Source organism: Echeneis naucrates, chromosome 21, assembly GCF_900963305.1.
Source record: "Echeneis naucrates chromosome 21, fEcheNa1.1, whole genome shotgun sequence".
NCBI lineage: Eukaryota > Metazoa > Chordata > Actinopteri > Carangiformes > Echeneidae > Echeneis > Echeneis naucrates.
Genome location: NC_042531.1, coordinates 7,427,297 through 7,444,506, shown reverse-complemented (window position 1 = coordinate 7,444,506; position 17,210 = coordinate 7,427,297). Strand labels below are relative to the sequence as shown.

The 17,210-nt window shown below is 40.1% G+C and overlaps 1 protein-coding gene across 5 annotated transcripts in view; it reads right to left on the bottom strand.

Moving 5' to 3' along the window:
* Positions 1–1,062: 1,062 nt before the first annotated feature.
* The window catches only part of plekhm3 (pleckstrin homology domain containing, family M, member 3), a 35,584-nt gene continuing 19,436 nt past the window's right edge, over positions 1,063–17,210 (bottom strand). For 3 of the 5 annotated variants that reach the window (XM_029529842.1, XM_029529843.1, XM_029529844.1), the window contains exons 5-8: positions 16,717–16,910; positions 13,541–13,604; positions 6,820–6,977; positions 1,063–4,604 (exon numbers count right to left, since the gene is read on the bottom strand). In XM_029529842.1, the coding sequence (XP_029385702.1) occupies positions 4,442–4,604; positions 6,820–6,977; positions 13,541–13,604; positions 16,717–16,910 (579 nt within the window). In that variant the 3' untranslated portion in view covers positions 1,063–4,441. The remainder of the gene's footprint in view (positions 4,605–6,819; positions 6,978–13,540; positions 13,605–16,716; positions 16,911–17,210) is intronic. The other 2 variants (XR_003842339.1, XR_003842340.1) reach the window with 2 other exon arrangements.

Below are 17,210 nucleotides of genomic sequence, written 5' to 3'. Positions count from 1 at the left end.
GATTTACCAAAAAACTTATTAACACAGTTTCTTTTAGAGGCTTCAGCGGTTTCCAGCCTGGACTGTGTGAAAGCCCGGTGAGGAAGTCGTTTTGTGTGTAATTACAATTGGTAGAAAAACACATTTTAATAAGGTTTTGAGTGGAAAAACAGTGAATCTGCCCTTTAACACTGACAAAAGCACACGCACAATCTGCTCGTCTCCAACCTGCTGAAAGCTTCAACACGGCCTAACGAGCCTCAGAGCAACCAGGTCACTGGGAACACGGGGGCCCTGCCAGCTTTTGTGTAGCAGCTCGCTAAATGTCGAGGTGAGGGAGGGGGGCTCTCTGCGTGTGTGTGTGTGTGTGTGTGTGTGTGTGTGTGTGTGTGTGTGTGTGTGTGTGTGTCAAAGTCATACACTCTCCTCTCATTGGGGAGAGTGGAGGCCTGGTATTTCCCTCCTCTGGGACCGTTGTCCACCTCCCTCCTCTTTCTTTTTTCCTCCTTAAACTGTCTTTTGTTTTCATTTTCATTGGCATTTCTGCTCCGTTGTTGTTCGGGCCCTAAATGAGTCTTGACTGGCCCGCGGGCCACTGGAGAAGCACAAAGGACTTAGTTCTACTCGCTACAGTTGATCCATTGTGGGCGTCCCACAATGCACTAATTGGCGATGACAATTAAGCGCGGTCGACACTCAGCTTCAATTTGCCCGCCGCTCGACATACACTGCAGGCAAATGACTCAGCCGCTGAGCTCCCACCTCTCTCAGACAATATGTAGATTCACTCAGGCAGGTGAACTCGTTTGGAAGTTCATTCCTGACCTCAGAACCGGTAGATGACAAGATGGTGACAATAATCTCACGGCAACAACTGTAAGCACAAATGAAGCCAACAAACACCAGTGAGCGTGTTTTGCTTCAGAACTTATTTAACTTAAATAAACATGCAGAAAAATCGAAACAAACCATCAAACGCTATCTCTCTTTTACGAAGTTTGGCTTTATTGGCATCAGTGGCGAGCAGACAAATTTAAACAAACAAACAAAACCAGACATGTCAAAGGCTGATTAAAAAAAAAAAAAAAAAAAAAAAAAATCAACAAAAAAACAAAAAAGTGCAAATAAGAGAAGATCTTCAGTAGAATTACTCTGCTTAAATACTGTAAAATATATTCCTGCAACATGAAGAACATTTCATCTCCTGTACACAAACTATCTGTAAACAATGATGTAAGTTTCTCTTTTGTCAAAAACTGACCGGAACATTTCAACATATAATTTATGTTTCGTGTATAAAGAGCAGGACTTCTCATGGAATTACAGGAAAATTAACTCTGAATTTACCCGAAAAAAACAAAACAAAACATATTCTACATTACATACAATTTTCACATTAACGCAAAAGACATAAAATAACTAAACACAAACTTGCGCTTGCAAGTTGCACAAAACTGAAACTGTACAAACAGAAATACTGCAGGAAACGAACAAAGAAATCAATATGATCAGTAAAGTGATCAGTTAAGTTGCTGTAGCTACATAAAGGCAAATTTCACAATTCGGTTAATCCGTTTTTGGTCATTTGTGCACACAAATTAGTCCCTCATGCTCCCTAAAAAGCACCAGTGTTCACACCAATGAGCATGAAATAACAAAAACACTTTTTAAAGTAAGGAGATTAAACAGTTTCAGATTTGCCAGTTAAATAACGTTTTAAATCAGTGAAACATATTTTTAAAGAGGTATTATATTAATTTGCAGTCATCTGAGATCGGGATGCTGCTGCATGGGCTTTTGTTGTGAAAAGCTGTATGACTGGCTCAGGTTAAGGTTTGGTTATTGTTGGATTTTTTTAGTTTTTCGACAATCAAAGTTCATGTCGGCATGCAAGTTGATGCACAGTGCTGAACTCTCATCTGTGTGCACAAATAGAAAAATGAAAACAAATTCCTGACAGCTGTCAAACTTCATAAATTATAACAAGAAAAAAAAAAAAAAAAGAAAGAAAACTCCAAAATACCTAAACGAAGGTTTTCACAAGCTTTTTTATGCAGCAGGCACAATCAGTCAACAATAATTTAAAAGCGCCACTTCTAATAGCACCTGACATGGCTGCAGGTTTCCCCTCAAAACAAAGAGAACTAAAGAACAAAATTCAGCTGGACTTCAGTGCACTTTTCCTGCCATATTTCTAAATACTGGCTTATTTAGTTCCAGTCTGCAGCTTCCTGCATGCTTCATAAACATGAATAACTGTCAGTCCGATCTCTGTCCTTCACAAAAATACATATTTCCGAAGAAACCCGTAACGAGGGTTCTGACGGTCAAGTACTGATTGCAACGGCTTATTCACACATAAATTCCCTTAAAGGTTAATGTCCTTATTGCTCAAAAAGATGAAAGAAAGGAGAATGAGCCTCAGAGTACACTGAACAGCAAAGAAATACTACTGAGAATAATGTGGGATCAGTTCATCAGAAAGCAAAACTGGTCGGAGAGGCAGCAGCTACATTTCCATCCTAAATATTACAGGTGTGTTAAATTTATTACAATTCCAACAAACAGCGTGACAACATCAGGGTGTGCAGCTCCAGGGGAAGTTTTTCATTTTGGATTGAAGCCAAAACACATCAGTATAAATTGTAAAGTAATAATAATAAAATATATATAGACTTAACATTGATTGTTGATTAAGTTTTGGACCAGACTGGATTTAATCTTCATGTTCAAACAGCATACATGTGTAAATTTTACTAAAAACTCCCAACATGTCTCTGGAGGAATTGGATGGAAACTCAGCTGCTGCTGCAAAATGAAAAGAAAGAAATGTGAAGAATCGTGTTTCGAGACCTTTACATGTGAAAGCAGTGACTTATAAAGGCCATCCAGGTTGCATAGAGATACTAAAAGCTAAAGCTGCTATCATGTTTGATAGAATCTGCATGAATAAAGCACAACAGGAAGTAGAACCACGAGGGAAGAGAGGAGGGAAAAGGCAACAATGAAAGATAAGTTAGTATATTATTGCCCGTGATATTTTACAGTTACACTGATAGAGGGAAGAAAATGTGCTCTGACGCTGAGACAGAGTCCTTCTTAAATAAGTCTGTCTACATTTTACATAAAGAAAAGGGGAAAATGAGCACGTTAAACATCTTTCATTCCACGTCTACAGGGAAAAAGAGAATTAGAGAAAGGACAGAGGGATTGCCACACTTCAATCACAGCTATCATGTGAAACTATTTTTCTCATTTAAATTATTATTGTTGTTTAATAAAACATCCTAAAATCAATCTGCCTTGAATTGGACTGTAAAATGTTTGCAGCCGTGGTCAGTTTGGATTTAGTCTCTTAGTCTTCATCCTCCAAACAAAAACATATCTTCCCGTGAAGATTATGAAACTGTCGTAGCAGCATGATCCACTTTCTTTGTTTACTCATTTTCTCCAAACACTCATAGTTCCATAGACAAATCTGTTGAATGTTAGCTGATGCAAGTGGTAAAATCTGAGTGCTTCAGTTTCAGTCTTCACGGGATGAAGTTGTACCTGAAGAGGTAAAGCACTAATTTTGTCATTCTGGAATGACTAATAACTGATATTTCTGAGTCTCTAACCTGATATTATTTAAATATTTCGATGAAAAGATTTTACTGTGATTGAAGACTTGGATCATTTGTAACGTTGTGGATTTCTGCAGTCAAATCAAACTGAGGTTTGTAACTTTTCTTGTTTTAACTCGGTATTCACATAATTCGCCCTTTAATATTTGTTTCTGCTGATAAAAACTGGTGAGGATTCAAACATTTTACTGTGTCCGAGTTTGAGGAGAAGCAAACATGAACAACTAATAGAACTTTCCTTTTCTATCAAATGATCCCCCAGGCATAAAACATTGATCACATGTTGCCAGAGGTCGATGGTGGATCACATCGGCTGGTTGTGTTTGACCGACCTTTTCACATTTGACAAGCTGGAAAATATTTTACCTTTTTGATAAAGGATGTCAGATTTCAGCTTTGAGGGCAGGTGGAAGACGTTGGCTCGATGAACCACCAGCTGTGATTTTTCCTGCTTGGCTTCCGGTCTGAGATGTGAGTGAAGGAAGTGAAGTGGTGAAAGTGGCAGAGGATGACTTTGATATGTGTGGTGATGTTTTACTACAAAATACAAGTAGCTGAGTCTGTAAAGCCTGGTGCAGCAGTTCCTCAGCGGGTTATTTCCCTGCTCTACACAGAAGCACAAATGGGGCTCAGCTCAGCTTTGTGTTAGCAGGTATACACAGAGAAACACAAACCTGACGATGCGTCGGCTTCTCTGAGCTCGTCCTTCGCCGACTTTGTCCTGGAAATGCACAAAACAGCGGAGAAACAGGCACTTTGTCCCATATCGTGGCCTGGGAGCGCCATGATTGTTGCTTCGTCTGTGTGCCTCTGCGCGTGCGTGGTTGTGCGACATCTCAGGTGTCTTGGTAGGGCAGGTGAAAACAGCCAGGGCTGTCATCATCAGGTGACCAGAAGGAAGACGGCCTCTTGTGGTGCAGCTCCCGGCGAACGCAGCGAGGACACGGCTGAGCCTTCTGACGACACTCAGCGTGGAAAACAGCACCGCAACCGTCGCACCTGTAGACACACAACACAGTGTGTCTTACTAACACCTCAGCATTGGATCTGTTGAAAAAATTCTCACGTCACATATTGTTTGTGTTCCTTTGAAGAACTTTTCATGCCATTTCATTGTGGATTTAATTAATCTACAAACTGCTGAGAAGCAGGAACTTAGAACGACAGAGGTGACCTGGATTTACTGATTTACTGAACCCTTTCCATGAAATTTGTAGCTATAGTAACTAAACATCACAAAGATGACGACAAAACTCAAAATAATTGGAGGAAATAACGTAAAAGAACTGTTCTGAAATTTCATTAAATCCAGAGTAAGTGATTGACACATTTCTTTCTGAAAACTAAGAAAACGAAGGCCGGTTAGTTAGTTGCTTGACTGCAGCGGCTCATCAACTTTCTCAGTTCATTTATTGGGAAGGAGCTGCAGCTTCCGGTAAAATCCATTTACTTTAAAGTTTAAAACAGCAATTATGAGGAATATATATCCAGCATCTTTTTTGAGTGAGTTAGCTAATTAGCTTAGCACAGTGACCTGCAGAGAAATAATACAGCACAATGAACACCGGGGAGAGCCACGACATGGTGAGGCAAGAGTTTAACTCATTTTACCTTTACAGTCGCTGATTGGTGGATTTTATTACAGTTTCAACTATTTCTGCTAAGATATTCTAACCAGTTTCATGTCAGATAAATATGAGAACTGCATCAATCTTGTCGTTCAGCAGCTATAAAGATGTCTTACTAAAATGATTCCACACGTCAGCACATTTCACCACAGTTTACAAGCTGTCCAAAACCTGTTCTGACACTGACAAACTCTAATCTATTTCTTCTTTTGTTTACACTGTTGTCTAAAAATTTGCACAAGCATGAGGAGAGGGTTTGTAGAGCTTAGGGCTGTTTAATGTATCAGCTCCAAAAACAGCAGCGTTCTCTGGTTGATGAGCAGGTTGTCAACGCTTTTGGCAGTTTGGCCATCACTTCTGTGAGTGGCAATAACACTGCATTCATCAAGTTAACACCTGTGAGCTGGAGTTGTGACAGCATAACTAAAAAAGTACCGCAAACAGCCAAGAAACACAAGCAGGCAGACAGCTTGGTAAGAAGCCAGCAGCTTCTTCAGGACACAAAATGAACTTATTTCTCAACTTGCATTGTTGATGTCTGCACCACCGTTTACTTCCAATTCCTCCTGTTCAGACTTACTTGCTGTAATTGTGTGCAATAAGTAGGACAGCTGTCCTGAGGAATGATTACAAAAATCTGCACCCTCTCTCTCTGATTTACCCCTAAACTCAGTGTTGTAGATCACTGTTCTACCAGATCCCCACTGCTAACCTGGTTGGGGGGCAAAGAGATGGACAAAACACCTAATATGATGAACACAACATTCCTGTTTATCTCTCATTTCTTGTCCCATCATTATCTGAATGAATCCGAGCTGTGCCGTTCCAGTTTGTATAGTAGATGCAGCTGCTATCAATAATTACTCAACACTTTATCTTATCTGACTGGAATAACTTCCTGCAACTCACACATATTTCTGTTGTACAGTTCACCAGTTTTTCCTTGTTTCATCTGCTTTATCTGTTGTTTCATTTAATCTCTCTCATATGCCTTTGTTCCCCTCACCCCCCATCTATCCTTCACAAACCATAAAACACAACTCAACCAGGAAGGTGTGTCAATTTTTACAGAGCAGACCGGGTGAAAGTGTTTCCCTCCACAGATCAGCATTCTAGGAATCGGTCTCAATCGACTCTTATCACTCTGCTGTCCATCACTCTGAGTGTCAGAGGTGAGGACAAAGCTCTGGACTGTGTTAACAGCTCATGTTGTGAAAATCCTTACACCCAATACACACGAATGCGCGTGCACACACACACCTACAAATCTTTCTCTTGCCAGCAAGTGTGACTAACAAGCTACAGACTCAATAATGTTGCTGTTGTGCTTCTATTCTTGAGGATCCTCATCAGCTAAATTCACACATTCACTAAACCTTAAAGGGTCAGTTCAGCAACATCAGTAAATCATGTCTAGTTTTCTTTCCATGCAAATAGTTTTGGTTTTAAGTTGAGTACATTGAGTACATTTCTAATCTCAACACACCACTACAACAGTTTGAGCTGTAGAACTCAATGCAAAGAAAATTACGTTTAAAAAATGATCTGTTCAGGTGGCATTATGAAGCTTATCTGTGGGTCTGTACCTCTTGGTGGCGCTCTCCTGGAAGGGGTAGATGACCTGTCCGTTGTGGCACAGCTCACAGATGAAGCCTTTCTCTCGACACAAACTGCAGCTGAAAACATGTGAGCTGGCAAACTTGATCACCTTGGACAAGAAGGGAGCCAATTTTCCATCAATGACCTGGACGGTAAGGACGGTGGGGGACACGTCAGCAGGGTTTAAGAAGAAGGGGAAAGAAATCAGCAGGAAGAGAAAACATGGTCAACATCAACTTACAACTAAAAACACAACTTAGGCATCTGTCTGTGAGAGATGTCCTCATGAACTGGAATAACACACTTACTGTGCCAGCTCTGAAAAGTTCTCATAGCAGCAACATTTTCCCCTTTTTCTTATACATAACCAGCAGATTTCATCAAAGTTAATCACTATGAGAAAACTAAACATGGTAAAATCACATGGACGAGTCAAAGATTCAGTGAGATTTAAATGTAAATGATATTTAACAAAATATCATTCAGGTATTAGCCCTTCTTACTATAAATACTGTCCTCTGAACAAACCCCCTGTCCTCAGATCTTGCTACTGACATGACATTGCTGTATATCTTGAATCTAGGTTGGCCCATGACCTGAAAGGTCCTTAAAGTCATCACATTTATCTTGAATCAATGGGGACCGTAGAAGTTCAGATCAAGAGTTGAGAAGACAAAGCCTGGACTAAGAGTTACACATTTCAGGGATGTTTGCTGTGAGAGTTTGGATGGTATGGAAGGAAAACAGGAACATCCAACATCCATCCCATCTCAGCCTGAGACACCACAGACAGGGGCTCACACAAGTAAGGAACTGCAATATTTTGTACAAAATTATCATTTGGCAAAGCCAAAGCAGAAACATACACAAGGCAAATATGACAGGACCAGGAACATAACCTTGTGGCACACCACTCAGCAGTTGGGAGGCGGTATGAAGGAAAATTAAAAAGCTTTCAAAGAACTTTGAAGGAATAAGTTTCTCTGTACTGAGAAGATATAAGGGATAAGGATAAAAAGGACAGACATCGGAAAACAATTGTTCTGAGATCAGTCAAAAATGCTGGTCACAAAATTTTGAGTTGAAAAGAAACTGAATAGATTTAATACAGCGCTTTCTGTATAATCCTGAGTAATGTTATATTTTTACCACACGAAATGTCAAAGGCAAGCATTGTAACATTATAAATTACAGTTTCAGATCATATAAAAACTATTATAAAGTATTATTATAGCTTGATATGATATGGTAACCCAAAACCTGTACATACCCGGAATAGGAAATCCACAAAGTGCCAGTAAATTAAATCTTTACTCTTTCAAACTTTAACAGCTGCAACATTACAGAAATGTAGACTTTAGTACATCAATAATTATGATCCAGATTAATCTGAAATGAGCAGCTCTGCACGAGAAGTCCTTTTACTTTGGAATATATTTTTTCATTCTAATACTTCTAATACACTTAATACCCAAATACCCAGATTCATGTAACACTGAAGACAGAGTACGTCTCCCACCCCTTAATTTAAAGAATGGCTTTAAAATTACCAAATGAAAGTGGTATAATTTCCTCTTTGGTTTGAAGAAAAGTTGACAAAACAGGAGAGGAAACTGAAGAAAAGAAGGAAGAAGGAAGACAGTAAATGGGGTGAACGCCTTTTAATGGCAATGCTTGGCAAATTCCTTAAAGAACGAAGGGTGTGTGTGTGTGTGTGTGGGGGGGGGGGGGTTCACTGGGTGAGTCACAGAGAAACAGTCTGATCAAAAAGCTGCACACAAACTTTCACAAATAAAAACTAAATATAGCTTTTCCCTATCATGTTAATACTGCAGTCATAGCTGTAAGTGCAATGAGAGAGGGTATGTAAGACAGGCAGGAAGAATGTAAGAGAAAAACAGCAAAAGTAAGAGAAAGAGTGGTAGAAAGACAATATCCAAGAGAGATCTTGAAAGAGAGCGAGAGCCTGTATTCAGATACAAGTGGTTCCACCTGGCAGAGCTCTGGACCTCCCAATTATAACCTCCTTCATGCTGTTTGTTAGACAACGAGGACAAGGGCAGAAGAGGAGGAAGGAACTGCACGCACACACGCACACACACAGAGGAAGCACAGTGCGCTGAAATATACTGCTCCTGTTTACAGTAAATCACAGACTGCTGCACGTTAAACTGAGATGAACAACCTCAACTGAAGTTTTTATGTTCAATACATGTTATCAAGTCTCAGACCAACATGAGGCAAATATCTCAAAAAACTGGATTTATTAAGTGTTTCAATTAGTCATTTTATGTAAGGTGTATATATATGTACACACATATACCTTCAAATAAATAATTCTGATGGAAGAGCTGTTAGCAGAGCCTTGATTCACTCAGCCCCTGCCCACCCTGCTATCTCTCTCTGTCTCTCACTCAGACACAAACGCATTAACAGTCAATCAGAGTCAGACTGGGAGAAATCCTGCTGTATTGATGAGTTTGTGGGCCATCAAAAATTCATGTAATTTTCATCCACCGTCTGTGTCTTTATTAGCACACACTTCAGGTTGTACAGAGCGTGTTGTTTGTCTGTGTGCATGCTGGGCTCTGACAAATCAATAAATCTCGCAAAAAACATGCAAAATTGGCAGCACTGCCTAGAAATCCCTCACCTGGATGATGTAATAGAAACTGTTCACAGCAAATCATTCTGACAGAGACGTGGCCAATATGGAATCTGGGAGCTAGTCTGTTAGTTGTGGTCTGGCCAAAAAAACAAACAAAAAAAACCACGTTGCTGGGGTCATCACAGACATAGAAAATGTATTTCTAAACTGTCGCTAATTTATTGATCTTTGTAATGAAGGAGAATAAACAAATGTCAGACAGGCAGTTGGGCAGATATTAGAAAGTGAGAGAGGCAGATACAGCATATGTGTCTATCAGCGCCCAACGCAACCCATGCCAAGTCTACGCAGACCTGCTCAGTCCGGTCCAGCCCAGTCCAGATGACGAATGGCTCTCCTGACTGAGGCCGACAGCCTCAGTAATTAAGGCCCTCTATAATTGGACTGGGCGGAATCAAACGACTGGCACCACAGCTCTGGTAGTTGACTGGTACTCTGGAGGGACACCGGGAAAGACGGAGGGAGGAACAGAAAGATGGATGTAGCATGACAGAAGTAAATGGACAGATGAAAAGAGGGAGAAGGCGATATATATATATATATATAAAAAAAAAAACAAGTAAATCAAACCTGGCTTCTTGTAAGTGTTTGGAAGACTGCACACAATTTTGCATGATAAATCAGATGAAAAAAAAAAAACTGAACCCTTTTTTCTCATATAAATACACAAATCTTTTCCTTAATTTTCTCAAAATACTCATTCCTCTGCTGTTACTGCTTACATTGGGATAATCATTCAGACCAGAGCTTCCATCTTCAACACTTTGTTGCACACGACCAGCGGAGACATGAATGAAGCCAAATATTGATGGCAGCTGTGAGAGTGTGGGTCAACCAGCAGCCCGTTCTCTCAGACTCTCTTCTGTCCTCACAACTGCCAAAATATGATGATGTTTAATAAATGCGAGGACTTTTGAGATAATAAATAGGATGAGAAAACTATTACACTAAATTTTATTTACCCCCTTTTTCCTGCACAGGAGGTAATGTAACCACCTTCCACCTTCAACGGACTGTGATCAGAATATGATGAGAAACTAACAGGACAAACCCTTCACACTCTTTCCCTCCTAATGCCCCCAGCACACTTCACCTCCTCACCCAACATCCATCCTCTTAAACTCCTCCCCCTCCAGTTCAGCCTCTTTCTCTGCTCCATGCCGAGTCTTTGTGCTCCAAAACCTCCTAATCCCCTAAAACTGCTGTTAAACAGCCGCTCGCCTGCCTTCCTCTCTCTCTCTGTCTCTCACACACATACACAAAAGCATGGCTGGAAAATCCAGGGTGAGCTCTGTTTGGATAACACTCTCTCCTCATACACAAATATAAGACTTGACTTGACGTATGTTGGTCATCAGTGTTTGCAGGATGGAGTTCCCAAAATTCTTTACGACTCTATCAGATGAATGAATGTATGGAAGAGAGAGGTTCTCTTTTCCTGGCATTGTCAGCTATCTTTTCAGAAACAAGCCTCAAATAAAATAAAAGTTATTTCCAAACTCCAGATGAAGTGTGAATTCATTTCTGAATTAGATATTTGCAGCTGTATTTTATTCAAGTTTCACTATGAACAGCCACAACATTCAATTCAGCACAATGATAAAATAAACGTTTACGATTTTTATGCTTCTTTCACTTTGAATGAAGTTAACTGACAAATCAAAGCACGTTCACTTGACAGCACTGCTGTCTATAATTACACATTACTGTATTTACTGTATCTTCAACTTCTCCACTGAACAGTCTGAGAAATTCAGTAAAAGTCTGAAGACACTAGAAATCCATTAAAAAGACCAAGCCTACCACACTTACTTTGGATTTTTGGTTCAGATTTAGGATTGTATTTAAAGTAAAAGGAAATTCTGATGTGCTTTTTTTTTTTCTTTCTATTTTTTGGACGCTGTTTGTTTCCCCATATTCTACTTTACGTTACACTTGTACACGTGTAATGCAATTTAAAAATTTGTGCATTTGAGAAGAAGAAGAAGCTCCACGTAAACTGAATGCTGTACAGAGAAAATAGAAGTCTCTCGAGAACATTTAACATTTACTTCAGAAGCCTGTGTGAGTGGAGAGGCATGCCTGGCATAGAGGGAATGCCAGAGTGTCTCTCTCTCACACGCACGCACACGCACACACACCTAGTTCCATACTACTACAGTTTTCACAGAAAACCCTAGAAACAATTCTTAAAACCAGCTGAGGAAAAGGGCAGAGTGTCCTTAAACAAACACATATGGTTTCTCCAAAATGAACGGGATCCTAATAGGGGATATGGGTGGAGGCTATTTGTCAGGAGGTGAATAGACTAGTGTTGTCCAGGGTTTAGCCGGGAGAGTTTACCCTTCACTGACCTCTGGGCTGGAACAAAAAAAGCCATCTTGATTAAGAGCGTCATTTTATTCAGGAGGTGAATCAAAAGAAAGCTTGTTAATATGGAAAACCAATTAAGAGACAGAGTGCTCCAGAATCTCCAAGAGGGGGGCGAGATGGTAAGGTTAGAGGGGGAGGAAAAGGTTGGAGGGAGCTGAGCAGGCTCCACTAAAAACCCCTATTGTTGAAATTAGCACTAAATCACTAGTTTGAAGTTCACGAGTGAAACGACAGAGTTTAGCGAGGAAAGGAGTTGAAGAACACAAGAACACACACGCAGACACACATAAAACACATGTGTGCCAAGTGTGTGTGAGGCCAAGGGGATGTTGGGAAAAATGGAGGGATGTCACGCTTTGTTTTCCTGCCTGTTGATTTTGAATGTGACCAATTAGTGAAGCAGAGACACACAGAGTGGGAGTGGGGGAGGAGTGGAGAAGGGAGGGGGGCGTCCAATCTCTTTCACCGTGAGAGTCTGTGGCCAAGCTCTGAGTGAGAGAGAGGGAAAAAAAAGTGGCAGGGTACAACATAATGAACATAATGACAAACAAAAGAACTTTTCAGTCATTTGTGGTCACTTTCCTCTGACATCCCTCCCCAACTCAACTCAGTTCAACGACAAGATACTGAACTGCTGAAAGGCCACGTTGTGTTTCCTTTTTTACGATCTCTACTTAAAAAAAAAAAAAAACTAAACAACTCCTCTTTTTTACATGAAGTTGAAGAGATTACAACTCTGCTAAATCAGTTCTCCACGTGACGAAGAGGTGAGCAGCGAAGCCAGCACACATAGAGATATTATGGTTTTGATCAAAAAAATCTTCTAATTAAATAAATGCTAAAACACAGCACAGTCTATTGATATTGAAAAATAGCAGACGAAACAAAGTAAGAGGTTTCCTCAAGGCCGGTTCTGAATTCTCTCCGCTGAGGCCATTGTTCTCCTGGATCAGGACACATGAAGGAGCCAACCCCATTTTAAATAGGACTATTACAGTTATTATTACAGTGACTATTAGGAGTATTAACCGCCTGATCACTGCCATGACATGGACACACACAAAAAAAAAAACCCAAAAACAAAACAAAGTAGAAGTTGTGTTTGTTAGGATAAAATAAGAATCATTCTATGTACTTCTGACATAAAATCTTTCAAAGTTCCTATGAACAATTTGTAAGTTTTCCATGCAGCCAAAAGTTTCTTGCTGGGAAGGCATGGAGTGGTGGAGAATGTTAGACAGCAAGCACTTCAGCCATCTTTGTTTTTACAAGACAAGTGGTAAAGCAGAGCTGCCTCTTAAAGGCAGATTAGAGGCTCCATGAGTCGCTATCAGAAGGTGAAAGTGTTGTAGGAGAAAGGACACGATAGAGGTGAGCTAATGTTGATGTTATTTTCCACCTCTGGACATGGACACTGGGGAGTAGAGAAATTACGTTTGGGGTTGAACCCAACGTTTCTTTGAGATTTATAAGTAAATAACAAGGGAAGGAAGGAAGGGAAAACATGGTATTTCTACTTTTTGGTCAAAGCTAAGATCCAGATCCAGACCACACATTTTGAAATCACTGACTATTTCAAGTGAAACCAAAGGTTTCAAACCAGAATAAGTTGATGCGTGCGCTAATTGCATGCAAGTAAAATAGGGTGTGCATGTGTGTTTGTGTACCTGCTGCAGGTCTGCCATGGAGTAAAGGTGAATATGTTGAAGCAGGTACTCCCTGGGGAAGATCCTATGTGGGGGGGGAAAAGGAAAAACTTTTATGCATAATTTTCTGAAAGGCAGATCTCAGGTACATCAATCTCCATTTTTCATCAAACTGAGAAACATCACTAGTATATTCCCTGTGGTATATATGCTGCCATCAGTTCAAGTTCAATCTTAAAAATTATATTGAAATTTACACTGATTAAATATTTAACCGCCAACCAGTCTTAGCATTAATCTGGAGTCAGTAATTTTCCATCTTCTCACGTTAGATGACAAAAAAGAGACAGGGGGACTCTGTGTGTGTGCGCTCCTCTCAGACCACTGTAAGATGAATGGCACCACGCTAAATCCCGTCTAAGCTGTGACGAGTGTCACCAAATCACAAGTATGTGTTCATATTCATGTGTGTACGTGTACGTCTGTGATCCGGACACCTCATGGTGATAAGCGCCGCTGATAAACTGCTTTGTTTGGCAGGTTACCAATGGATACCAGATCAGCATTCATAGGACAACACACATTTGGCTCCAATAATCAAACACACACACACACACACACACACAGTCCCCTTGTTGACTGTGTTGTGGGTACCCAGATGAACACACCTATAAAGTGTGTGCTGAACTTGATAAAAGCACTTAAGAACTAACACGATTTGGGATTAGATTACAGACAGAAGACACACATACCAACAACTGACAATATTTATGTAAGACGACAGTATTTATTTCAATTTTTTCCTTCACTAGCCTCAGTGCTCCTTCCACACCTTTCATTAAAATTTCCATTATCACTTGGAGATTGTGATCATTTACTGAAGGAGGGTTTAACCTGTATGTATGTGTTAATGTGTGTGAACCAATTGATAAAGGAAGTCCAACAAATGTGTTTGTGCACGGGATGGACAAACACATTACAATCTAATGCAAATCAAAATAAAATCTCTGCAATAAATCTTATCTTTATCAAACTTATAACATTCAATTTGTGCTGACACAGTATCATAAAAGTGTAAATAAGACTTTTTGGCAGCAAGTGTTGTAGTTCCTTGCACTTTAGGTGATATAAAATTTCTTACTAACATTATTAGTAACTAGTGGCCACTAACTCCTATAATTTCTTCTTCTTTTATTCTCACCCCTACTATTAAAACATAACCTCCTAAAAACCACAAGCAACCATCTGGGGCTCTTCAGGAGGCACTATAGCAAAGACCCTTAAGACTTAAGACCTCTATAGTGCATCGTAATCATTTATCTGCACCCAGATGCAATCGAACTGTCCTTGTGAATGAGATGCATCCAGTCTTCATCCAATTTCAGTAAAAGTACAAGAGTAACTTCTCCAAGTAAACGTGATAGAAGGAGAAAAAGAAACCCAGAAAATCAGCTGGCATTGATAGCATGGTATGTGTTTGGCCATTAAGTGACTACATAGGATTCATTTTTATAGCCTGTTCTGGCAAAATGCTTCAGCTTCAGCTTGATTAGCTATCAGACTAGAGCTGAAATCTGCCCACAATGGCTGGCAGTGATTTCAGACAAAGATAATTCATGGCTGCTGGACAGACAAAGGAGCTTTTCTCTGCCCCTGTGAGAAATCACAAACCAATTGTTCAGGTTACTACCAATTTATAACATAAAATCTGTTATCACTGTTATTATCGTAAACATTATGTACCGTCCAAGCAAATGAAAATCTAGTTCTTCCACCTATTCAAACACATCTATGTGTTAGATTGCAGCAGAGTTTCAGTCATAAGGATATGGTTATCAGGGCAGCCCTGTCCACTACAAACACCTTCACCGAACACCATAAAATAACAGAAAACAGCTTTTAATCTGAAGAACGTCACAAAGATCTTTTGCAACACGTTATCATTGTGTTTTCGGAGACATAAACCTCTGATAAGTGTTTGAGAACTGCTGCACAGGGCCATAAACAAAGCTCTGCCTAACTTACAGCCTATAGTGTCTAACATGGTTCTGTGTGATCAAGCATCCACAGCTCTCCGCCTGCATGCAAGAGACATCTCTGTCATCAATCCTGCAGTGTTTGGAAGTGGCGGGGCACTAGCCAGCATGAGCTAATGGGACAGAAGTAAACACAGAACGCCATGATGCTGCTCTGCTTTGCTTTGCAAGAGCAGACAGTTAATATTGGTTAAGTTTAAGACAAGCCAAGTGAGGGGAAAATTTTGTGAGACATTAAAACTCTCAATGAAGATTCATTCACGAATGTCCTTCATTTATGTAATTTCATTTGGATTATTTGAGCCTTTTTTTGTGCTGATTCTCTTTTTCTGTTCAAAAGCTGACAGTGGTGGGTGATAAGACCTGGGTCTGAATCACACTGTAGACTTATTTACCTTGTGAAGCGTATTCCACGACTACACCAGGACCTGCCTAAGCCATGCTAATACTAGCATGACTATTATCTGACATCTTCAGACCTTGGTATTTTGTCTCTTCTGTATATTTTCTTTGTCAAATCTACATCAACATCTTACCATCATAGCTGGGAATGAATTAAAGACATATCCACACCGCAAACAACTGAAAAACAGTAAGTGAGAAGAGGCATTTTTCTTCTAAATTACCACAGCAGAAAATTTGTTAGAGGTGGAGGATTCAGAGTGTATTAGTGACCTGGCCCAGGGCAAGGAGCATCCATCAGCTCACAGGCAAGGCTTTCAGAGTGGGACCCCAGTCTGATAAACAGTCCCCCCCCCCCCCCCCCCAAACCGTCACATATATGAGCATATACACACCAGAATCTTTTATGTGTGCAGGAATGTGAGCAGATAAAAGTTATGGTGATACACACACATGCACTTATCATACGAGGAAATGTTAACAGCCTGTAAAATTAAATGCCTGCTCATCAACAGAGGTATAAAACAAATATTTAAGTTCATCTGTCAGTGTAACTGATGACACAGGCTGTTCATGTCAAACATGAAATAAATACATCAATAAATAAATAAATAAATAAATGTATGATGCACAAGTAGACGTAAAAAAAATAAAAATAAAATAATAATAATAATAATAAAGGGAAGCAGTACCCAAAAGGCAGAAGTTTCTTTTTTAAGTGACGCAGAAAATAAACTAACAGTTGTGTTAGTGTCCCACCTTCGTCGTAGGTCCTCAGCCACAGTGGCTCTGCAGCTGAACAGGTAGGCCCGCAGTGACTGTAGCTGCTGACGGAGACGCAGCACAGTGCTGAGAGGCTCACAGTGCTCATACAGACAAGGATTGAGCTGCTGGACATCGAGCAGAGGCTCCTCATACACAAACTCCAGGAATTCTTTGGCCTGTTTAGACACCTAGGGGAGCATCAGAGTCAGGATCATTGCACCAAGGACAAAGGATACATTAGAGGTAATACTGAAGAAGTGGTCTCGTATTACCTCTAATGTAATCACGCTCCTTGTTTCCCGTCTTTGTGCTAAGCTAAGCAAATAAGGAAGCAAATTCCAGGAATTCCTTTGAAGAATTTAGAAGAAATTCAGACAAAATCAGAAGGGGCTGCATTTGTGGATGTGAGTTGTTTCTTCATAGTCAACTTGCCAGCACTTAGATGATGGTAGATAGCATTGAGTTAAGTTACTGCAATGCTCTATGTT